General features: G+C 40.5%; 1 protein-coding gene across 27 annotated transcripts in view; it reads right to left on the bottom strand.

Moving 5' to 3' along the window:
- Nucleotides 1-1,240: 1,240 nt before the first annotated feature.
- LRRC7 (leucine rich repeat containing 7) overlaps nt 1,241-25,769 on the bottom strand; it is a 378,525-nt gene continuing 353,996 nt past the window's right edge. For 22 of the 27 annotated variants that reach the window (XM_053248546.1, XM_053248555.1, XM_053248556.1 and 19 more), the window contains one exon: nt 1,241-9,232. In XM_053248546.1, coding sequence (XP_053104521.1) covers nt 9,125-9,232 — 108 coding nt within the window. In that variant the 3' untranslated portion in view covers nt 1,241-9,124. Of the gene's footprint in view, nt 9,233-12,623; nt 12,669-17,068; nt 18,744-18,832; nt 18,891-25,769 lie in introns of those variants that run through there. The other 5 variants (XR_008306746.1, XM_053248547.1, XM_053248545.1 and 2 more) reach the window with 4 other exon arrangements.

Here is a 25,769-nt window from a genome sequence, read left to right as displayed (position 1 = left end):
GGCTTCTGTCCTTAATTTTGATTCTTTCTCCTCTTCCATATGAGAAAGTCAGTTGTAGATTATATGTGGGTGGTACAGATAAACTCTTGCTTGATTCTGCTGTCCTGAACTGAGTCTCAGATCATTTTGTGCTGGTCCAAGTGTCACAGGGTGTTGGACGTGGTGATCAAGCAAGAGCAACTGTTCATGTACTACCTCTTTCTTCCCATGGAAACCATTCCAGAAGGGGATGTGCTGCTTGAAGCCTGCTTCATGTGCCAGTTGCACTGAAGCAAATGGCTTGTTTTCCATGCATGTAGGGTCAAAGTAGCTCCTCTGTTATCTAGGTAAAGCTTGAAACACTGGGGAGAAAATGTGTGCAATAGAGCAAATGCTCAAGAATTTTTACTAACAGGGAAAAAATGTATTTCCTACAATTGGATAATGTTCCTTCAGGCCAAATAGGATGCTTTCAGAAATTGTCCACAATCCAACATACATTAGGTATGCTTAGGTCCACTGCCTTCAATAAAAATAAGTGTGCCTACCTTTCTTGGATAATGGACATTGTTTTCCCCAAATATTTGCAATGCTTGTGGAAATAACTGGCATGATGACATGTTGGCACATCAAGCTCCTGTCTCGAGGTTCTTATTCCATAGTACTAAAAAGATCAACGTCGGGTAGAGTTGAGAGAGGGGCTAAACTGCCATCAGTAACTCCAGATCCCTGTCACAGCCAATACTACTTTGATGGAGTTTCAGTTCTCTGGCTGGCCAGTTAACAGCAAAATTTCTTTATACTTTGGAGAATGAAGTCCCAGTTGGTACTTGGGAGTACTACAAAACTAAAGACAACAACTTGCAAAATGGAGTAAAGGTGAAAACAAGAGGCCTCACAAGAGGTTTGCTGATGATTCATTCATAAAAAATATGTTTAGAATTTTAAAAAATTAGCACTTGTCTTTTGCAAATATCACTTTTAGTGGATATATTGGTGACACAATACGCATAACGGATCCACACCAAATTCTTCTCTCCAGACCTTTTTATTGCGTAGAGTAAAAGAAAATCAAAAACTACAAATAAAGAATAGACGTTTCGATGTACAGACGTCAGCTTCAGTGTTTCAACACTGAAGCTGACGTCTGTACGTCAAAACGTCTGTTCTTTGTAGTTTTTGATTTTCTTTTAATCTACGCAATAAAAAGGTCTGGAGAGAAGAATACCACTTTTGGTTTTTTAAAAAAAGAGGCAGGCTATTTACAATAAGGTGACTTTATTTATACAATAGACTTTTTAATATATTATTCAAAACACTTTTTTTAAATACTGAAAAAGGTTGAGTACACCAAAGCCGAAAATGGCTCTGCTATACGCTGCACAGCATTGTTTGAGTCCCTGTATTCTTTTTATGTACAGAAAGCATCTGTGAAATGCATTCTAGACACAATATGCACCTTACCAGTTAGTGTCAATACACAAAATAAAATGGGAAGGATACCACCTGCATGTGCAAACTAAAGATAATTGATTTCACCGAATCAATAAATTTAAAATATAGCTTTAAAGTACCTTTTTGCACATAAAATGAAGCAGCTTTCAAGTTCATTAAATCTGTATACTGCAAAAACATTTAAATACATTCACAATCTATGTTCATAAAGTAGTAAATGATTCTTCATTCAGCCTTATTTACAATGATTCTGTAATTAAAATGAAAAGTACAGTTTGTCATATAGCAATCTTTGTAACACATACAAAAATGACTGTTTTGTATATAATTTAAGCTCAAAACCACAATTGTCTCAAAATATTAATTACAATACAGCTATCTCTATAATTAAACATGTGTTTTATAAAATGGTAAAATTTGTAATAAAGTAAGTTGATTTGACTTGATTACAGTACTCACAAGTAGAAAAATTAACTAAGAAGTCTTTGTCTTGCCCAGTGTTAAGCCACTTAAGCTAGCAAAGAGGCAGGAAAGGCCTCAAGTTTATAAAAATTCAGCCTCTTGTGCTGAACTGGTGTGGCTTGTTGATGTTTAGAGTAAAAGCTTTTACAAGGGGGCATGAAATACATTATTTCTGAATATTAATGCACATCTGAGATTCACAAAGACTAGTAAAGGAGGACTAATTTAAAAGTATGATACGTCGGTTAACATTCTGTATGTTGCAGATAAGAGTTAAATTTGGGTTTTAAAATTCCGTGTGCTGAGGAAAATATGCTTTGCCTCTGGGTGTCACTGCTGGACTACACAGCTATCACGATCAAGTGTAGCAAAACACTTGGTTTTTTGCTTTAAATCCATCTTCACTGCACTTGTAGCCAATCAAACTACTGTCCTTAAAGTTGCTTTTACATTGTCTTATACTTGGAATACAATGCAATAATAATTAATGAAAAACATGACTTGAAGAAGAGAAAAATTAGCTTCAAAGTACTTGATAGCAATTTGTAAAGAAAGGGGACATGTTTTATGAATAAGTCACTCTGAATTCCATCTTGATTTTACCTGAAATACATGGCAGCTGAATCCTCCCCCCCCCCCCCCGCCACGGTATTGGTAAAAGCTGTTGCCATTGATAATAGTGGTGCTTTTTTAACCTTACCAAGCAGCAAACATAGTAGCATTTTGCTTTAGGTTTCTTGCTGTTTGCCTGGTTTTTTCTTAGGGAGGCATTTATTGAGGTTAAATGCAGAACTTGGTAAGATCACATGCTGGCTCTGTATAGTGTTGAAACTACTGGTTGACATCCTGACTGATGAAAGTGCGGTGCGGATGGGCGCTCTTGTGCAACTCCTACAGTGGTCAGTGCTGTATTTCCAATCTTGCAGTGCCCTTTTGGAGTGTGGAGAACACTCCAGACTCTCTCTCACACACTGGCACACATGCAGGGAGACTGGGGGAGTTATGCAAGGACTCCATTACAGCCCATCATCTCTTAAAGTGTGCACACTTCATTAGTTGGGTCATCAGCCACTGTTTTTAGTGAGGACAATGGTGGCACAGCCTGCTGAAAATAAATGCTTAGCTTCAATGGCAGGGAAGCTGCTTTTGTTCCAGAGTTCATAGGTACATAATTTTAAAATGCAGTAGTGGTTACTTAGAACTAGATCTAAATTAGATTCCTGTTGGTCCCATAGCATGGTCTGAAGGTACATGATGCAGCAAACTTCCTGAAGCTCTGCAAATATGTGCATGGGAACTCTACATACACCACCTTGAGTTCCATGATGGAAGAAAGGCAGGATATAACACAACAAACAAAATATAGCAAAGCTGTAACATCAAATGTTATCATTTGGCTAGGTATATGCTTTATGAGATGAGTAACATTTGCTAGAGCAGCAAAGGCTTTGGACTCTTCTAATCATACTGTAGGCAAGTAATTATTAAACATAGGGTTCTGACTTGTCATAATAGCTAGACAGCTTCTTATATATGGTGTTGGGAGCCATACACATTGTTGGAGGGGGAAGAATGACAGGCACTCTGAAAATGATGATTCTGTAGATGCTGGATTTGTGGACTTTCTGCCATAGGAGCATGTTCTGTGTGCATAGATCCAAAACAAGCTACTGTGACCGAAATGTTGGCTCAATTGGTATAGTGAGATGCCATGGGTACTAATCTTACCTTGTATCCCTGAACAGCTGTTGTACTAAGTAGTGATGTGCAAGCTGGCTTGGATTGTGCCGGGCTCAACAAGCCATCCGGTTCAGGCAGTCCATGTTCAAACTGGACCAGCCCCCCAAAGGGGGCGGGGGTTGGTCCGCGTTCAGGCCATAAACCTTCTTCCCAGTTTGAGGAACTGGCTCATGGGCCAGCTCGTGGGGTATGTTTGCAAAGTTTAGTTTCCCAAAGCGGAGGCAGCCACGGCAACATCGGCGATGGCAGCGGGGGTTCCTCCATGTGCCCCACCAACCTCTCAAATGAGGCCTGAATCGGGTTGCCTACGGCCCAGTTCGGGCCTCTGCAGAGGCCATTAGAGTGGGCTCTATGTGTGTGCAGAGGCCCTAACCAGGCCGCAGATGGCCTGGCCTGCCATTTGGGAGGCCGGTGGGGAAATTGGAAGAGCCCCCGCCGCTGCTTCCATGCCACCTCTGCCGTCAGGAAACTGAAGGTAAAAATTCTCTTTTTGCCTCTCCACCCCCGTAGTCTAGGGAATCTCCTTATACTTGTAGAAGGATATCCCTTGAGCCATCCTGTGAGCTCAGTTCAGCTGCACACCCCTAGTACTAAGTGGGAACAAAAGCAAGGCTTCTCCCTGCACTCTTAGTTTAGTTTCAAGTTGAGATTTGGTAGGTTAGCGTTTTGCAGACAACTAAACAGTATTACTTCTTACAGAACTGTCACTATGGGAACAAATGCAGAAGAGTCAAATTGTGACAAGAAGGTGGGAACTGAAAAGAATAATTTTCAGTGGTAATTTTGGCTTTCACATATTATATGTATTTTAAAAACAAAACACAATCCTCTGAGAAATTAGGATTGGCATGCGCTGCAGTATTCCATGTAGGATAGACTGGCTGCGGGAACAATCTAGGATTCAGAGGTCAGTGTAGCCCCACAACATGCAACAACAATCAGACAACAAGGTTGTTCTCACGACCATAATAGGGATGGGGGGGAAGGTAGAGATGGACCTACCCCCCCTCCAAAAAACAAAAAACAAAACACCAGCCTCTATGGTGCGCTGGTGCACACCCACACAATCCACACTGCTCTATGCAGTGCAGATCTCCAGTGCTCGTTTTCCTGACCTCCAGGAAGGAGCACTGTGCATTGGGGGACTCCCCAGGAGTTGGGTGATCCAGGCTGCATGCAGCCCGAGCATACTCAAGACCTTGAACCTGGGGTAAAGTGTGTGCTCGTGCCCTTTAACCCATGTTAAAGCCTGGGGTAAATTCCCAAGCTTGTGGGGGCAGCAGCGCTATGATTGCCCACAATTCTGGTGCTGTACACAAGCAGCCAAACTCAGGCAGGGCTGCCCAAGCTGTGGTTTGGCTGCTCATGTGCATAGCCTCGGAATGTTATTACTCTTCTACCCTGCTCTTCCCGTGAAAAGCTCAGAGCAAGCTATAAAAAAATTGGAAGCTGTCTCCCTTTCAAGCAGCTTACACAGGCAAACTTGGAAAATACTCCCAACAAAAACACCTTTTTATTGTGCAAAGAAAAATTAAAAGTTGATAAATATAAAACCTTAAGACGTTTCGGTGTGATACACCAGCCTCAGTTAAGTAAAAACAAATGAGGACAGATGAAGACCCCGGTTCCCCAGCTGTTAAATTCCTTAGACACGATAACACAGTTCCCTGACTGGCAGAAAGATAATGAGCTGGTGGGGGTGGGGCGGAGAAGGGGGAAACAAAACACCTGATTCTTCTCAGAGGCTAATAAACTTCATGGCGTCACCACCAACACTCATTATCTCTCAGAGAACTCTGTGTTATCATGTCTAAGGAATTTAACTGAAGATGGTGTGTCATACCAAAATGTCTTATGTTTTTATGGTTACCAACTTTTAGTTTTTCTTTACACAATAAAAAGGTCTTTTTGTTGAGAGTTTGGAGTTAATATGGGGATTGCATTGCTGACATACTGACTTATTCTTGAAAAATACTCTTAAGTACGTGAACTTATGCCCAGCATTTGCTTATTTCAGGACTCTCTGATTAAACAACAATTGATCTTAAATCTGCATGCAGCCCTGAAAGGTCATCTACATTTGCTTTTGGTGGCCTAATTGTGGATAGCAGTTAAATATTGTTTGTTTTTATATGAACCACTTTGAAGTTCATATTTTGAAGTTGAATATGATATATTAATATTTTAAATAAATTAATAGTTTACTGATGTTTGCCTAAAACTATTGGCCGACATCCAGACTAGCACTGTGCTGGTGCAGCAGTACAGACCTCCACTAACCCTTTGCTGTGGGGTAGGTGAGGAAGGCCCTGGATGTATTCTCTTCACCTCTCTACAGGTGGTCAGGAGTAATCTAATCTAATTGTGCCTTCAAAACTTAGAGTGGCGAGACTTTACTGATATGTCTGTGAAGCTCTTTAAAGTGCTCAAAGTGCTATACCTACTAAATTGTTCAGTAGGAAAAGGAAGAATGGAAAGTTGACATTTCCATGGCTATTATTCTATACTTCTATTCCCATTCTTCGTGCCTTTTAGAACTTGATGGGGGATACCATAAACCAAGACGATCTTACCTGCTTGGCCTGTCTTTGTTTCTGCTTCTTGATCACACTAGAGTGTGATGGAATCTTGGGAACTGACTTTTAGGGATATGTTCCGCACTCTATTCTAGGAGCGCCAGACTGGTTCTGTGTGGTGTTCAAGCCAGTTCAGAGGGTGGGGGAGGGTCTTTAAAGGGTGGGGGAGGTGCTGCCTACATGCCAGGCCCCCCCCCCATTGGCACTCTTGTAAAAAGCAGGTGTGTTTGACTGCAGTGTCCCTCCCTGCGCCCCATCAGCATTGCACGTCAGCAACACGCATGCATCCCACACACCCGCTTTTTTATGAGAGTGCCAGCCGGGCAGGGGCTGGCAGGTAGGCAGCACCTCCCCTACCCCTTAAAGAATCCCCTCACCCTCCCAGGAGTGCACGGAACTGGTTCCATGTACATCCCTACTGATTTAATATATTTTAGAAATGAGCTGTGCTGAACTGAGGAGCGGTGGCTGAATTTTGAGAAAATTTCCTGCCTCTTCCATTGTTCTCAAGTTCTACAATTTTTCCAGAGCTGGAGTTGAAATGGCACAAAAGTGTTCACCAGGGAGGGGGTATGTTTGTTTGTTTGTTTGTTAGTGTGCGTGTGTGTAAGTAAATGCATGCTTGTTGACTAGCAGTCATGCTAGTGTTTCGTGTTCTGCTGCACTGCACTGTGCTAATGAAATCATTACAACAGAACTGTTGAGTCAATGAACATTGGGCTTCATATTATAAACTGGCCCTATCCACCCCCAGCACAGTACCTCTAGTGGACTGTTGCTGGTGTCTATCTTAGGTTTCTTTTTATTTAGACTGTGAGCCCTTTGGGGACATGGTTCCATCTTATTTATTTATTATTTCTCTATGTAAACTGCCCTGAGCCATTTTTGGAAGGGCGGTATAGAAACCAAATTTATAATTACTACTACTACTACTACTACTACTACTACTAATAATAATAATAATAATAATAATAATAATAGCAGTATATAAATATTTGTTGTTATATAATGCGAATTCAAGTGTGGGTGAAGTTTATTTGCACAATATTGCTCTCAAGAGGATTCATGCCTTACCGTGCATCTTGCATCTACTAGAGCTGGAGGAAGGCTTTGGCGTGAGGGCTCCAACTGCCCTCTTTGAAGTCACCATATTGCACCTGCGATGTCACACATTCACTACATACTTCCTGTTATGCAGGAATCATGTAGTGCAAGAGGAACAAGAGCCCTGTTAATGTTTAAAAACTGGCACTGAAGACGTGGCAAACGGGAAGGGGCTATGGATGTGAACAGGTATGAAAGTGAGACTGAAAAGGTAGATGTATTTGTACCCCTCAAAAGCACACTTGTTGCGTTGAAAACTTGGTGCAACTTTAGTTATATTATAAAGAATTTGAAAAGAGTCCATGTTGTACTACCAATGGTATCACTAGTAGGATAAAATGTTAGTTGTGTATATGGGACTTAAGAGTCCCAGGAAAAATAAATCCTCTACTTTACTTAGTGTTATGTAATTACCCTTCTACTCAGATTAGGCTATTCAGTGCCTTTAATGAAGAATGAATTGTTCCAGATTGAGGTCTTCTGGTGTTATAAATTTAGAATGATTGCTTTTGGAAACTTGGGATTAAAATATTAGTGCTTTTTGCCTGATTGTTTAGCCACCTTCTTTTTGTTTGTTTGTTTGTTAGTTTGTTTGTCTGTTTGTATCTACACACAGCAGAGATAGTTAGATCTGGCTAAAAGTATAAATGTAAAGTTTTGTCAGTCTAAACAAAGGTAACATTAGCATAACTATGAAGTTTTCTCCTCATGCTGACAACTGAAATCTTTAAAATGATATACTGCCCATTTCACAAGTTCACATGTAGCAAGTTAAAACCATCAGCAAAAGCAAGATAATTTATTCTTGTCTAGAATGTTTGTTTATAGGATCCAGAATTAAAGATATTTATAAACTGTCTCACCTTGATTGCTAATTAGAATGGAAACAGCTATAAACAATATGGCCTTGATCTAAGGATTCTTGTATTCAGAGAAGGCTGTGAGTGTTCTGATAGGCATGAAGATCTACCCCACGGTGCTTTCAGTTCTGATCACCCACTGAGAGAGAGCATGAAAGAACTGTGTCCCTCGTTTACCACAGTCAGATTGCTGCAGTCAGATCTGATGGAGCTCAGCATGTGTCTGCTAGTGCATATGTAGTCCTGTTCCAGAGATGGGTACCACCACATGACCACCATTTTCTGGATATGGGATATTTTTGCCTGTGCAGTACTCCTTTGTGGGGGAGGGACCTGCACTAGAAGGATAGTCTACACAAGAAAGCCTAGTTTTGCATCTGCAACCCTACACACTCACAGGACTAGGGTGTGTATCTTTAAATTTAATTCCATAAGGCATACATGTATTTGCATTGTAAATAAAATCAAAAATAGGAAAATTTAATTTTTATATATATATATATTCTTTTAGGTGTCTATGAAAATATTCTCTTATAAACCATTTATCTCTGACATGTGGTAGAAAGACTTTATGGGAATTATAGTTTTTCTTGCTAAAGGCATATACAACTTTGAGGCAGTGTTTTTGATGGACAGCAGAAGTTGTAAAGAGCTTGTGTGTGCTTCTGTATCTGAAATTACATGACATCCAGAAATAATTAAAAATAACAAAAAGCTGCACCAATGCACAGCCAGAGGCTTACAATGAAAACTAATATATAATCACATGGAAGTTATATTTATATAGTTTTTTCCCAGGATAATAAATACTAACATATAGTATTATACATTTGGCACTATGTTTGCCATTGGTCCAGCAATTGGCAATTTCCCCCCTATATATAAATTTTTATTTAATTAAACATTAGATTTGGCTAGACAATATTTGTACTATTTATAAAAAAATATTTAGACGGTAAGCTCACGTTGAATAACTAGGTCTACTGTATTCTGGAAACTCTTCAGTAGTAATACAGCTTTTTCATGTTCCATATGTACAAAACTGTGTCCATTTGCCTGTAACAAAAGGAAAAAATAAACTATTTATCATTGTGGCCACACAGGGATTATGGTCAAAGCACAACTGAAATAGTAGTTAAAATAAAATAAAATAGCTGAACAGCAATTCTAGTAGAATATCTGTTGCCCTACGCTTGATGATCCAAAAGTCTGTGTGAAGTTCACAGCATTTCCCCATGCAACCCCAGGTCGGTGTAAGGTAAAGTGTGCCGTTGAGTCGGTGTCGACTCCTGGCGACCACAGAGCCATGTGGTTTTCTTGGTAGAATACAGGAGGGGGTTACCATTGCCTCCTCCTGTGTAGTGTGAGATGATGCCTTTCAGCACCTTCCCATATCGTTGCTGCCTCATATAGGTGTTTCCCATAGTCTGGGAAACATAGTGTAGCCATCTTTAAATTGCATTCTAGTTTATTTCCAGATTATTTTGGTTGACACATTGGACAGTGAAACACAGGCAGTTCTGAACTGCCTGCACTGCTCTGAGCATCGAAAGCAAAACTCTGCCGGTAGTCTTGCATGAAAGTGTTTTAGTGCAGGTACTTAAACTGGCACAATCACACACCTGCAAAATTATTTACACTAGCTGACATGAGGAAGATTTCTCAAATAGCCCACTGAAATTAAAAAGTTGTAATTTCAACAGGACTATTTTGAGTAATTTTCCTCCTCATGTAATTTCAATGCAAGCAGTGGAAGTGCAATCATGCCAGTTCCAAGTATTTTCGCAAGAGCGCGCTTGTGCAAGATCACTGGTGGGGGTATTTTTTAGGTGCTTGTAGTGGCATTGGCAGTTCAGAACCACCCCTATTTCCATGTGTTACATGTCAGCCAGTAAGTCGGTTTTATTTAATCTAGTCTAATAGTTCTTTCATTTTATAGTGTTTTGTCCCAAGTCAGCAAAGAAAGTTGCACGAGCCACTATGCTTATAGACAGAGCTTATTTGCAGGGTGTTACATGAGAAGAAAAAAGCATGCCCAGCAGCTGACACTGCACACGTTGTTGCTTGCAAGACTGAGCTCATCACTGGTTATCTCGGTTCCAGAGAACATTTGGGGAGCCGAAAGGGCCAGTCATGCCCCCTCAACAAGTGATCAGCATTGTGACATTGGCTGCCTGTAAGGCAGAGTGGTCCTTGTGTTTATGCTGCTGATGTTCTTGAGGATGAGATCAGGGCCAGCAAATGTAACAAAATGAGAACAGCTATAATTTCAAAGCCAGGTGTGCATGAGCATGTGTCAGTCATTTGAAAAAGCCAAACACTATGCTGATCAAACCCATGTTCATTATGCAAAATGGATTTACTTTGTTTAATTTCATGATTTCTTTTGACTGAATTTTTTTAAAAGCAAAGGCAGCAGGAAAAGAAACGAAACAGTAAGGGATGCTAGGGGAAATAGAGGAAATAGGAAATTGCAGCAGCAGTTTTAAAGTGCCAAACAAACACATTCGATCAGTCACTGCCTGCAGAGGTTCAGGGTTTCCTCTCTAACCCATGATGGCTACAAAATAAAGCCACGTTTTTCAGAGATCAAGATACTGCACAAAATTATTAATGATTTTAATAACAATAACAATTGTACACGTGCAGTAGAAGCATTGCTGTTTAAGAGATTTATTCTTTGAGTCATGAAGGGCCTGTGATTTCTGATAACAAGGGAACTCTCATGCTTAATATGGAATTAAATTTCTGTTGTACATTATGCTATTTATCAAAAAATTTAAAATTATTCTTCAGGAAATAATCTGGAAATTTTTACCAGAAACGAGAATTAGTTTGTACAATTTTTATAAAATTATTTTAGCTATTTCTGTTGGCTGGCACACAGTGGCTGACATCCAGTGTAAAAAATGGAGGTGGGTTGCTATGCGAGAACTGCTGGTGCTGATGATAGTTTCAACGAATGAAGCACTGGCAATCACATGGGTGGAGGATTTCAGTGACCTTGCTTTCACTGGAAGTGCTCCGTGCCATCTGAAAATATGTCCCTGAGAATAGCACAGCCTTTGAAGACATATTTTCAGGGGCCACAGAGTGCTTCCTGAGGAGAGGGAGGTAATTGAAATTACTCCCTCCATATGATTGTGGGTGCTACATTAGTTGGGAACTCAGTAGCCGCACCTGTGCTTCTCATGTAACACCTACATTTTGTTAGTCTGGTTGTCAGCCATTGCTTCTGGGAGTTCTTCAAGAAGCTATCTATTCATCAAGGTCTACAATAAGGAAAAACTGACTAGGGCAAGAATTTTTTCATACTGCATCTCTAAAACTGCACCTGCCTTAATTAGCAGCTGATCTATCATTCAGGAAACAGCAGTGCAGCAGAATAGAGAGTACGCATAAGACTTTGAATCTGAGTGTGTGCATTGCGAACCAGTCACAGATCTGAAGAACCAACCCCTGTACTAACATAGGTACATAACTAGTATGAGAATTCAAGGGTGGACCTAGGTAAGGGGAATTATTATAGAACACGCTACATGGCTTTAGAGCAGTATAAATATCTGATGAAGGAATAGGAATTAGAACAGCCCTATGGCAGAGTAATACCTTCCTCTTGGTCATTCTTTGAACTAGAGTAAAAAGTCTGTTAAGCAACGTTAAGGTAATGCCTATTGCTTTTTCCTCATTTCTAGCTGAGTAACAGGTGTTGTAATAGAAGGTTGCCTATAAACAGGATTCCTCTGTTGTAATGCATCATTAGCCTAGTTGTTACTAGGGATGTGCACAAACCTGTTCAGAGGCCCTCTTACAGGCCTCCGAACAGGTTTGAACACCAGGTGTGTGTGTGTGTGTGTGTGTGTTGAATTTCGAAGATGGGGAGTGCCACTTAAAGGGTGGGGGAGGGTGCACTCACCCCTCCCTCTGTTTCCCCCACCCCACCCCACCCAGTACGCGACGTGCACACACGGACCTGGTACTTCCAGCTGAAGAGGGGGAAGGGGCGGCAGGGAAGTACACTGCCACCCCAAAGGCTTTTACGGGCAACAAGCGCCAGTGGGGGAGGGGTAAGTGCACCTTCCCCCGCCCTTAAAGTGGCACCCCCACCCCCTTGAGCCACCCCCGCCCAGTTCCGTGCACATTTCTAGTTGTTGCTGACATAGCAAACCTGTGGCTGGGCTGTTCCCTTCCAGACCACAAATTTTAGGCTTCTCCAGGCAAAGCAAAAAAACAAACCCTACCAAAACAGCACCTTGTACACCGAAAACTAGGTATCGGGGAAAGACTAGGCTAGAACTCTAGCTGGGAATGTTTTGTAAATTAAAGCATTGAATCATATGAGCCCCTGCTTGCAGTCTGTAGTAGTACAACTCCGATTCAGATTTACCTCAGTGAGAACTGAGCTGCTGTTTTCAAAACTTCACCAGGTTAGAGGAAAGGTCATTGGCCCACATTCTGTGCAGCAACGTGTTTATAATGCTGCAGTGCAGGGCTGTCGTGGAAATCAAAAGTAGTGTCTGGGTTGAACAAATAGGGCATACCATGGTTTAGCGGTCATGATCAAGCTTCAGACTCACGTGCTTCCTCCTTCCCCACCACATACTGATTTCTTCACCCTTTCTGGTTTGCAAAAACAATGTTTTGCCATGACGCCTGAACTGAGCAAACTGAATTATGGTTTGCTCAAACCCGGAAGAGAGGGAGGGGAGGGGATTGGAGTTGTGGAGAAGGAAGCATGCGAGTCCAAAGCCTGTTCATGATTGCAAAAATATAGCTTGATGTTAAATTGAGCCAAGCTCTAGGACAGCAATGTTCAAGGGAGGCTTTCCTCCCCAGTTGCTTTCTTGAAATTCAGATCTGCTGATCATGTGCATCCCACCCCCCTTATCTCTTTATTTCGACTAAAACAACAAAAAAAGATTTTTTAAAAATTAACATCAATGGTTACATAATTAAAACACCACCACCCCCAAAAAAGAGGGGGAGGGGAAGTCCCTTAATCATTTACATAATAGAGAAGTAGGTTAATCTTAGTAATATGAGAAAAAATTCTTTAATGTATATTTTTGTTTAAACCACAAATAGTTCATTAAAATTAGAGCAGACTGCTAAATACTCCTCCTCTTTGCCATTCCGTTGGGAGGAGGAAGAGAAAAACAGTTCAAAAGCCAACACAGAACACATATCAGTTATCCAAAGTTTGAGGTCAGGAGTAGATCTGTCCTTCCAGTGTTGTATATTATTCAATTTAACAGTTTCCCATGCTTGGAGTAGGGATTGATTTCATATACTAGGAATACACCCCAAAAGATCATAAACATCCTTAACAAGCAAAGATTGCTGCAAAGTCAAATTAACGATCTTATGAATTTCAGACCAGAATGAAATAATAGCGGGACAAGACCAAACCATATGTGCAAGGGTTCCTATTTCTAAATTGGAGAGAGAGAGGGAGAGATACTGTAAACATTATCTGAGGTGTCAAATAAATAAAAAATAAGTTTGTTTGATTAACCTCATTCTTAGATCAAACAAAGCATGTTTCACTGCCTTCAAAGCTGTTCACCATTGATTTAAAAGAACAGGGTACTCACACTCATCATTCCAAAGGTTTTGAATATAATTGATATCTATTTTTAAAACTTTTGATAAAGGAAAAAAAATCAGGTTTTGGTAAACCTGATAAAACTTCCAATTCTAGTAGTAAGGATCAGACTGGCCACAAGCAGATCAAGAACAAGCAATCTGGATAACACATGCTTCAGCAGAATAAACTGCCAACTTGCATTCTGAGGTAAGTTGAACTCAGCTCTCAAAGGATTTGAAAACAGCTTCTGAAGAAATAAGTTGGTCCAACACAATACTATAGGAAGCCCATTTTGCTTCAAAAAAGGATTTAAGCAATTTTAAAATTAGGGTTTTCACATAGTGTAAGCATTTCATGCAAAAAATGATCAAAATCATGTCTATAACTTAAGGCTCTCCAAGTACAATTCACAGCCTTAAAAACAGGTAATGATTTAAACATTCCCCAACATATGAAGAACTTAACATCTGCCAAGATTTCAACAGAGTCAAATATAACTTTCAAGTTGTGCTCAAAGCAATACAGAAAACTGAGACTCTGTATTTTCTCCCAAAATCAAGAACAAAATAAATGTCCTAGGCTTGAAAATGTGGAACACTGAAGCCACCCTCACCTATAGGTAACTGAAGGTTACAAAAATAGAATCTAGGCAGACTAACTTCCCATTAAAGATAAAAAAAATTATATATGCATCAAAAAGAGAGTGTAGGTATAAGATTTGGCAGATCCCTTAAAATATACATAAGCCCCAGTGTTAAATTTATCTAAATTACATTTATTTTGCCCCAAATACTCAAAAGTAAGAACATAAGAACAGCCCTGCTGGATCAGGCCCAAGGCCCATCTAGTCCAGCATCCTGTTTCGCACAGTGGCCCACCAGATGCCGCTGGAAGCCACAGACAGGAGTTGAGGGTGTTCCTTCTCTCCTGCCATTACTCCCCCGCAACTGGTACACAGAGGCACCCTGCCTTTGAGGCTGGAGGTGACCCACAGCCCTCTGACTAGTAGCCATTGATAGACCTCTCCTCCATGAAGGCATCCAAACCCCTCTTAAAGCCATCCAGGTTGTTGGCTGTCACCACATCCTGTGGCAGAGAGTTCCACAAGTGGATCACGCGTTGTGTGAAAAAGTACTTCCGTTTGTTGGTCCTAGACCTCCTGGCAATCAATTTCATGGAGTGACCCCTGGTTCTAGTGTTGTGTGAGAGGGAAAAGAATCTCTCTCTCTCTCCACTTTCTCCACGCCATGCATGATTTTATAGACCTCTATCATGTCTCCCCGCAGTCGTCTTCTCAACCATCAGTCTAAATCAATTTTCATTTGTGCCAAACACTTTACAAAAATTAAACTAAGTAATTGGGAAGGTTTTCTAGAGATTACCATGCCAAGATAAAAGAATCTAAACACCATTTGAAGCCCCAAACCCTATCAGATTTACTGAAATTATAGCATATCCAGATAGATTACCAACCCTTTGAAATAAGATTAGAGATTGAAACCTCTGGTTTATCAATAAAACATAAAATGTTATCCTAACCAGAGCATGAACCAACTTATACTGGACCTCACCTTGTGTAATATCCTTGATATTCTCTGATTTTCCAATAACCCAAGCCAAAGGCAAAAGCACCAAATTAAAAAAAAAAGAAGGCACAGAGGCATACATGATGAGTGCTCTGATCTAATTTAATTAGTTTATCAGTGTTGAAAGACTCGCTTATTTAAAACTTGTCAAAATGCATGGCAAGGAAAGCTATATCTTTTGCACATGTCTATTAATTGTTTAAGAGCCCAGTAGTCTCTTAAAAATTAAAAGATATATTAAAATATTAAAATAGCTGACTTCCAAAGAAGCCTAGTGTAGTGATGTGCACTGGTTCGGCACCAAACTGGTTCAGATGAGGTCTGAACCAGTTTGGAGCCGCGGGGAAGGGAGCAGTGAGTGGGATCTTTAAAAAAGAGGAGCAGCTAAGGGACCTTTGTGAGTACCTGTGTGGGTACTCCTGCTTGTACACTGCTACTTCCCTTGCTACTCTGTACTCTCCCCAAAGCGAAGGGGGCTTGTGCAAAACCAGGAAGAGTGCAGAGCAGTGCCAGGACTAGTGCTGTATGAGGACTCCAGTTAGTAGTGCCTGCATTAGGATGCTCTGGATAGCCGTCAATATTTTTAAATGTTAAAATAATATTTTAAGAGGCCAATAGCTTTTTAGGGAAGCATAGATCAATGGGAAAAAACTGGCAAGGATCTAAAGAACTGTGCAGTTAGACCAGCACATCCAAAGGGACTTTGTATATATGCTTCTTGAACAGCAGCACCCCAGTTCACAAACTGCATCTAAAACGGAGAGAAGTTTTAAAAGCAAATTTCCAAAACACTAACCATGATAACACACTGATTCACTGAGTATTCTAGTATGGAATACTGCTGTTCAAAGGACAAAATGGTTTCGAAAATCCAAATGGGCTCATAATACAAGACCATGGGCATGCCTAAAGTGGCTTTTGAATCTCATCAAATGTCATAGCACTAATTCATAAGCATGGGTACCCAGAGCTGTAAGATATTCCCCTCAGGGGATGAAGCCGCTCTGGGAAGAGCAGAAGGTTTCAAGTTCCCTCCCTGGCTTCTCCAAGATAGGGCTGAGAGAGATTTCTGCCTGCAACCTTGGAGAAGCCACTGCCAGTCTGTGAAGACAATACTGAGCTAGATAGATCAGTGGTCTGACGCAGTATATAGCAATAGCACTTACATTTATATACCGCTCTATAGCCGGAGCTCTCTAAGCGGTTTACAATGATTTTAGCATATTGCCCCCAACATTCTGGGTACTCATTTTACCAACCTCGGAAGGATGGAAGGCTGAGTCAACCTTGAGCCACTGGTCAGGATCGAACTTGTAACCTTCTGGTTACAGGGCGGCAGTTTTACCACTGCGCCACCAGGGGCTCTTGGGTAGATGGCAGTTTCCTATGTTCCTATGTTCCAGAGCTGTATTTTCAGAGTTGCCATTGGCTTCAATGGAAAGTGCAGCTCTGTCATAACGCAGAATTCACCCTTCCATTTAAATGAGGAAGCCCCTGCAGGTGGCGAAGGGGATTGGTGATCCAAACTAGAATGGTGATCTCTACTAGATCAGGCAGTTATCTAAGTGTGTGCAGAGTGGTAGAGAAAAAGCGTGTATAAAAGTTACAGAAGAATGTTGAAGTGCCACTGAATATAGTCAAGTAGACATAACAAATACTTCATTGTATCAAGAAAGGAAACAAAAAGAAAGAGTCATAATGAACAGAGAGCCCACACACTAAAGAGAAAACCCTTTTATTAATTTAAATGTTTTAACAAATAGCAGGAAAATAATTTAAGAGAAAGAGTACAAATTCCAGACAGATCAAAGACATTCAACAAAGCCTTGAATTGCGTGTGCAAAACCTCAAAGAAGTATTTCCTGGCAGCCAGGCTGATGCTGGGCTCCATAGATTTTAGGTTTTTTGAAAAGGCTTATGGTCCATTACGTTGCAGTAAATGACCTTAGTGCAAAAACATCTGTCTGCATGTCCCTTTCTCATGACCCGATGACCTAGTTTTGGCTTCCAGTTTAAGGACTGAAACCCTCTAAATTAGGTCACAGTTCACTATCCACTTACTCCAGAATCATCTTATTGATTTTAGAAAAAAAGAGAGGATTGCAGGTGGTTCCCTGACTAGAAACAAGGAAATTCATTCCCATTTTTGTTTTCCCCACTTTCCCTATAGTGTTGCTGAGGTGGCAGTTGAAAGGAACTGAGGAGAGAGTTTGGGACCCACCCTCAAGGCATGCAATGGCATGGGGTTTCTCCACATAAGGGCAAAGACTAGAAGGCTCTTCTAAGCTCTGGAAGTTTCTGAAATACTGCTCTTACAAGAGCAGATCTCATATTTGTGAAACCACAGAGACCATGAAGAACATTAAAAATGTTCTCTATCCAAGGGGTTCATCAAAGGATCAAAATATGATCCCTACAGATGCAGCATGAATCATTTGACACATGGGATGTTGGCTGGTGTAATTTATCATGAACAAGCTTTCAGCTTTATGTCCTCCATCTTTTACAACTTTTGCCTGAAAATTAGATGTAGTTGACTGAAACAAGCACATGAAAATGTGAAAGTTCTTAAGAATTCACTGATACGATAGCACATGCTACAGGATGGTAACACACGTGGAGGCAAAAAATGTAAAAGAATCCTAAGAATTGTCTCCTGAAACAAATGGGTTATTTAAGTCAGAAAAAGTGCACTAGACGTAATTCTCTCAAAAGCACAGAAACCCAAGAGAAATTAGAATTACAATGAAACTCAGAATCTCCAACTTCCCTAAGGTGAGAAGATACGTAGTCAGTGCATCCAAGCCTACTTGGTTCCACCCTGAAGCAGTACCATTGCATTCCAAGTTCACAAGGATGTATTGCTGAAGATGCCACTGTACATCATGGATATTGATCATGATATTTGATGTCCAAATAATATTTTTCCATTGTAGTGCAAGATGGTAATCTAAATGGAGCTATAATACTGAACCAACAGATCATATATTATTCCCCTCAAACATAAGCCTAAAACATAGTTGCCTTAAGAAGAACTGCATGCTGGACTTTTGAGTAAGGGAATATGATTGTGCATACAACATGACTTGGCCTTGAATTGGTGCGTTTATTTGAAACAGCTTTAACTAGTTATATTATGGGAGTCAACTTGTTTGCCACTTTTTAAAAACCAGTAGGTCGCTGTTGTGATGAGAAATGTCCTTTGTTGATGAGCCATATCAATGTACAAGGCAGGCAAACAATATATATTCATATCTCAGTTTCCTTAAGTCAGATGTTTTGATGATGCGCTATAGTGAACTGTGTGAGGCAATGCTTTTTTCAGGGAACAAGACCCTAGATTTTGAAATGGGTTTTAGGAGATATCCAGTGCTTCATGTGTACTCAGTGCCATCTGAAATAAGAACAAATATATTTCAGAACCTCATTTGCCAACTGTGGTTAACAAAATAAATATTACAAGTTATTCATTGTCAGACTTACCATGGAACCACCCCAGGTTTGTTGGCCAGAAGTCAGGGTAATAATCAGGTTCTGAAATCTGAAAAAGGAAAGTATTGTGGCTGTGGTATGGCTACTTTGCCACTGCCCACTTATTGATAATTGGCACTTGAATGCCAGCAATCTATACTGGAAGCAAAACTTGCAATCCATACACTAAGGAACACCCATAACAGTTTGAGTACATGACACAGATGTGCTTTCACAGTGCAGCTCTAAAGAATTATGCACTGAGCCAGCTTTATTACACTATCTGGAGCAGAGGTAAATTTCCAAGGGGGAAAGGCTCATGTGCTCAGGGGCAAATCAGATATGTCATTGGCAGAACTGCTTGTTTAAAACTGGGCTTGCCCGAATCATAAGATAGGATTGATTAAGTGGTCTTAGTGACCACATAAGATAGGATAAAGATGCATGGAGGCGGGGACAGCTGATCTTTGCCCATGCCTGAGGCTTACCTCTCCACAGCCCCTCCTCCAGAACAGTTTTTTGCTGAGCGACAACAACAATAATAAATATTTATATACCACTTTTCAGCAAAAGTTTCCAAAGCAGTTTACTTCACGTCTGCTATTAAAGGTCAGCTGAGGAGGCAGACTACAATGAGGTAAGCTGCAGGGGATGGGTTCATCCTCCACCCACATGCCCCTTTAAACTATAAAAAGACAACATTCACTTTTCAACACCCATTGGGGCAGACCCAGTTTAAACAAATAGGTTTGCCATTGTTACATCTAATCTGGCCTTCATATCATCATTCAAAATGGTTTCACTTAGAAAAGGATATTTCTTGGGAGCAGTAAAGCTTTCATGTCAAAGATAGAATTGATGAGCAAGCAAGATCATGGAAAATGGATTAGAGAATCTAGGAAACAGAAGTCCAAAAATGCAGAAAAGGCTTAAGGCCAAGCAAAACATGACAGTTGTTCTTCATGGGGGCATTACAAAGTCATGAACATGACGAAATATGATATATCCACTATAATAACGATGTTAAAATGCATATAATTACAAAATGAAAAATATGGTTTAATATGCCATTTTCTAATTGTAACTGCTATCCATATATCAGTGTATAAAAATTAAAATGATTTAATGTTTACTAGCAACTGCAATATGCTAATTAAAGAGTCTCTAGGAATCCACACTGGATAAAAAAATGTGGAAGTAGAAATACTAGGCATAAATTATTGAAATAATTATTGAAATCCAATTAATTTTTTAAAGATGTAGTTTAATAGTTCTATTCCACTAACAGAAGTTTACAAATAAAAATAAATCCTAGTATAATCTTTTAATCCGCATTTCTCTCCAAAACATATAAACACAAAATTGAATAGTTAGGTAGATCACAGATAGTGAATAACAAATTCTCCTCCTTTGACAGCACTGGTGAAATGTATTTATCATATTTTGTCATGTTTGTGACTTTGTATTTTCATGCTCAAAAATACACAAGGCCTCTTGTTTGGCAAAAAGCCAGCTCTGCACCTGCTAATTGTTGCTTTCTGAATCTGCTTGCTGTGGGTTGCCCTCCCTCCTTTTGCATCAGTGGCTCACATATCACACAGCAGCACATGGGTGGTGTGAACAGGGGTGCACTTAGGCAATTTTGGCGCCTGAATTGCCCCTGGCACGAGGCCCCCTGAAACCTACTTTTGGGGGGACTCCTGCTGCGCCAAACCTCTGTTTTGTTTTGTTTTTCTCTCAGCCGCCACGCGGCCAAGGAGTGGCTGCTGGGGGTGAGCCAAGCAGTCCTTCTCCCCCCTCCCACCTGTCAGCGGCGGCCAGAGCAACGCTGGGACTGGCCCAGTGTCTTTTTCTAACTGCGAGGCATGCCTGCGCAGTTGAGAGAGATTGCCACAAGTCCATGAGATCATAATAAAATATAAAATATTCTGAAATAAAAACTAAACTAAACGGAGGTTCGGCACCATGCGGCGGGTTCAGGGTGGCTGTCGGAGCTCCCCTGCCGGCCATTTGGAGGCCCCGCCCCCCACCTTGGAGGCCATGGACAAGGCCATGGACAAGGCCCCAAGGTCCGGGGGTTAGAGCACCTCTGGGTTCAAACACCACCACCCACACTGCTCTCTCTCTCTCTGTGTGTGTGTGTGTGTGTGTGTGTGTATGTATGTAAACAGTGCCAGCAACAGGGCTGTTCTGCTCTAACTTGAAATTATGAAAGCACAGTTGTGCAATGCAGAGCCTATTGGAAATAATGGGTATTGTGCAACTGTGTTTGCGCATCAATTTAAGCTGAAGTGGAACAGAAGTGGAACTGTTTTGCAACACTGTAGGAAGTGTTTACACACACGTAGCAATGCAGGCAATATTCCAACCACCAGCGTTTTGCTGCATGATATGGCAGAGTAATTCTACAGCCTGATTCCACATTTGCACACAGTGGTGTGTCAGCCTTTTGAAAATGCAGCTGCATAAATGTTATCCCGTATGAAAAGCATGACATAGTGAACATGATATAATGGAAATTGCCAGAGCTGAATGGAGAGTCATTTCATACAAAAGGTTGATAAGTGGAGCAGCCTCCACATGAATGTATGTTCAGGTGGCTATTACTCCTCTGACTGGACGTGTGAAATAGGACCTAAAATGGCCTGTTACAATCCTAAAATAAGAGCCAGCTCACACTTACACGTTCATCATTTGTAATATGACTTGCATATGTGAATGAGATGTGAATCAGTAGAGTGACAGAACCCTGATATGGCAACTCAGACACAGCGGCCTACATGCAGACTAGTGCTGCACTAGCATAATGCTGTTGGGCTAGTCAGGCATGACTCCAAGGGGCAGCAAGGAGTAGCGGGCACTCCCCCACTCCATATTTCCGGTTCCCCATTTCGCTCTCCCATCCACCAGACTGGAACTCTACAACACACAATATAGTCTTAGTATATTATGATCCTATAGCTTGAATTCATTATTTAAAAGGCTTCTGTTATTTACACTTACTCCTCTACCCTAGAACAAAGAAAAGAGAAGCCAGTGCTGGCAGGTAGGTAGGCAGGAGACTCATTAATTACCTTAACTACATTAATTACTTTACCTCCCTGAGTATTTAATGTATAGCAAAATCCTCACTCTCCTAATAACATCCTTTGCTCCTCAAGCTTAGTTTTTCTAGAGATGCTCCTGGTGCTAGTGGTAGTGCAACCATGTACCAAGAAAGGGACATCTCTTTCCAACCAGTTCTTGCATGAGTGGGAAATGTTGTTGAACATAACAGATTGCACAACCTTGTATGCATCTTCCACTAGCAGTTGTGCAACATCACGGAGTGTTACAATTTTGCACAGCTCTGCAAACTTTTCTTCTGTTGCTAGTGCAACTTCTCTTGTTTTATTAGTGCAACACTGGTTAGGATGTCAGCCAATACATTTCACTTAGGACAGTTCACACAGTTAGCAGAGTCATCAAGCACTGATTGATCAAATGATAACATATTTGTGAGAAGCAGCCCTAAGCACTCTATGCTGTTTATAAATAGGCAATGAATAAAGGTTGGGAGCCTATGCAAGAGGTTTTAAAGCACACCAAGCATTCATCCTGGCCTAGTAACAGAGAGCAGAATGATGATGTTGTTTTGAGAAAGAACATTGGAAAATTAGCTGGGTTCCTTAACAATGGAAGCCTGAAACTCTCTTTCCCACTCTACCTACAGTGTAGGGGTGGAGCCACTATTGGCAAGGTCAAAGTCTGGTCGGATATGAATGTGGAAACCAGGTTTAAAATAAAAAAGCAGAGAATTCATCCAGTGTGATATCAAATAAGAGTGTGCCAGTTGGCAGGCACTCTATGGTCTATGGGTTCTTCCTCATGGGTTCTTCCACCCACCCACGCAGAAGAAGAAAAACTACCTGAAATATCCAAAGGTTAACTGTGAACGACTTGGGAATGTGAAAGGTTTGCTCTAAGTAGTGCCAGGATTTTCATTTGCAAATTTCTTCTCTCTCCGTTAACTGCCCCTGTGTGGTTAATTATCCAGGTCAAGTGGACCAAAGGCCATAAAGATATTCAAGAACATTGTCCACTTTTATACGATTTGATATTACTTTGTGGAATAAGTTAATATTTCAGGCAGTAAATCTGACACTGTAAGCATTGCTGTTTAAGCAGAACCAGATTTAGGAATACATAAATGAGTTGCTTTCATCAACTTTGCATCGATTTGCTATGTAGTCAGTGAACATCATCAGAGTTTTTCGACTCAGTAAAAGGTTGAATTATTGCCTCAGATTTTGAAAAGGTGGATATTATATCCAATTATACTTTGGATTATGATGAAGCTGAATTGATTATGTGCACAATCCACTGGGAACTTCTTGGTAATTGCCACTGAAATGAATGGAATTGAAACACAGCTGTAAGACACACTAGCTGCTCTGTTGCAATGTCCACTTATTTCTGTGAGGCCTATGCAGAAGTTCTTGCTGATCTTTCTGGATGCCATACACATCAACAAAAGCTTAAACATATTATTGAAAGGATACTGGACATACCCAAGGGCCTTTTCTAATTATTTGAATTGTTTTCTAATGTTCCCATGGCCCCAGACAATTAAATTGAACTGAACATTTAAACTCTTAAAGGGCAAAATAAAAATGCTGGCAATACTTTGGATATAGTTTTGTATGCAATTCTAAGTCAACATTTTAATCGTGAGTTCTACCATTTAGGTGAAGCTGGCTTGGTAGTTCACAGCATTTTTTGGTTAACATTTTAACTACTTATTTTGTTGTAGTGGCATGTCACAGAAAGCAAGAAAATGATAATCTCATATTCGGTCCTTTTTTCTTGATATTCATGAAATAATATAAGGCCTGGCCATGTAGCAAAATGAGGTGGCAGAACAGACTGCAGCCATTCAAACGCCAGGTGCCAGGGGGAGGGCATTTTTAAATAACAGAGTCTTGTGGCACCTTAAGGACTGACACATTATTGCAGCATAAGCTTTTGTGAACCAGAGTCCACTTCATCAAATGTATAACACACATACACACACACTCAACATGGGGGCAAAAAAAGAGAAAAGGAAATACGATGGAGAAAAAGGTTTTGAGACCAACACAGCTACTCCTCTCGAAAATTTTAAATGTTTTCCATGTTAGAAACTCTATGTAAAAACTCCATTAACACCTGCAAATTGAAAACATATTTGTCACTGATGTGCTAATTTTCTCTTTGAAAAGAGTTAATAATGTGGGGCAGAATTAAAAAGTTATCTCACCAGTCTTCTGTCTGAATTTGTACAGCCAATTCTACCATCTTATTCTGATGCATGGGTAGACCCAGAAATCTGTTGGTCCATACATGCGGCAGAACTAAGTGAGAATGAGGTATTAAGAGTCCTCAGATGGTAAAATGGACTGTATCATTTAGACTGTAGGTGGAGGATCACAATTTTGAATGCTCCTCTACTGTATATTAAAAAAAATCTTACAAGTAGGAAACTAACATAACCATAGGGAGTGGCCAGGACTAGAATCTTTCTCTATGATATACCTACTTTCCAAAATGAGTGTGTGTGAGAGAGAGATATGGGTTTGTGTGTGTGTCTTTGGGATTCTGACTGAGGAATTCTTATTGTGATCTGCCATTTTGAAACACAACTGCAGCCACTCAGATTTTTCATACTACCCCTTTAGAACACATGCATTTACAGTCCAATACAAACTAAACTTAGAATACATGGGGGAGGATTATAGGGGATCCTGACCAAGGTAATTTAATTTTAATCTGTAATCTTGAAAAATGATGGCAGTCATTCAGATTTTTACCACCACTCATTTAGAACTCGTGCATTTTCAGTGCTTTTTCTAATGGAGCTCTTTGCCATGAAACTTGAACCTGGTGAAGTGTTCTTTCATATTAAAAGCAGAAGTGGTAAACTCCATTGGTTATAATTAGAACGTCTTTAAAAAACCCCACAAACAAACTTGCGTGGAGGGTTGTTTTAAAATACAGGGAAGAATTTGAAAATGGCATCGCCCCACCTGCAGTTTGAAGTGAAAATGTCCACTCAACTAATTTAGGATTCTACCACTTCATACTGCTCCATTTGCAAAAGCAGAGTCTGTCCTAGTCTGCATTTGAATGGGAGACTACTTATGAGCACTGTAAGATATTCCCCTTAGAGGCTAGGGCTGCTCTGGGAAGAGCACCTGCATGCTTTCATGCAGAAGATTCCTTCCCTGGCATCTCCAAGATAGTGTTGAGAGAGATTCCTGCCTGTAACCTTGGAGAATCCTCTGCCAATCAGTGTAGATAAGACCGAGTCAGATGGACCAATGGTCTGACTCAGTAGAAGGCAGCTTCCTATCTTCCAGTCAGGAAGGGGAAACTAATGGCAAAGATATACTCATGCAGTGGGATTCAAGAGTTCTTTCCACTCAGTCAAGGCTTCTCTGATTTGAAGCTAGAGGAAATATTGAAAAGAGAATTACCAGGCATGCACCCCAAAGGAAAAATGTTTCAACTTGAGTATTTTGTATTTATAAATAAAGGAAATAAAAATAAATTTATCCAAATATTTATTTATTTGAGTATTTTGTATTTATCCAAGAACCATTTCTGCTATGGACCATAACTTGCTGCTAAATCCAAAGTCACTATTATCTAATAGAAATGTGTTCTAAGAGTGCAAAGGACTCTGCCAAAAGATTTCTAGACTTCTATAAAAAGTTCTTATTATTCTACTTATTAAGGATGGGAAAACTCCATCTGTTGTTGTCTGGTTTAATTATAAATGAGAGTCTCCTTGCTGAAGGATTAGCTTGCACCGAAGACTAGCATGCGTAATGAATCAGGCCTAGCATAATGGGTTGGTGTATGTGTGTGTGAGGGTGGTGGTGGTGGATTCTCTCTGGAATTCAGAAAACCCCTTCCAAGGTGTCTTTCT

The sequence above is a fragment of the Hemicordylus capensis genome, chromosome 4, assembly GCF_027244095.1.
Source record: "Hemicordylus capensis ecotype Gifberg chromosome 4, rHemCap1.1.pri, whole genome shotgun sequence".
NCBI lineage: Eukaryota > Metazoa > Chordata > Lepidosauria > Squamata > Cordylidae > Hemicordylus > Hemicordylus capensis.
Note: the sequence above shows the minus strand (reverse complement) of the source record. Positions and strands in the feature narration are given on the sequence as shown.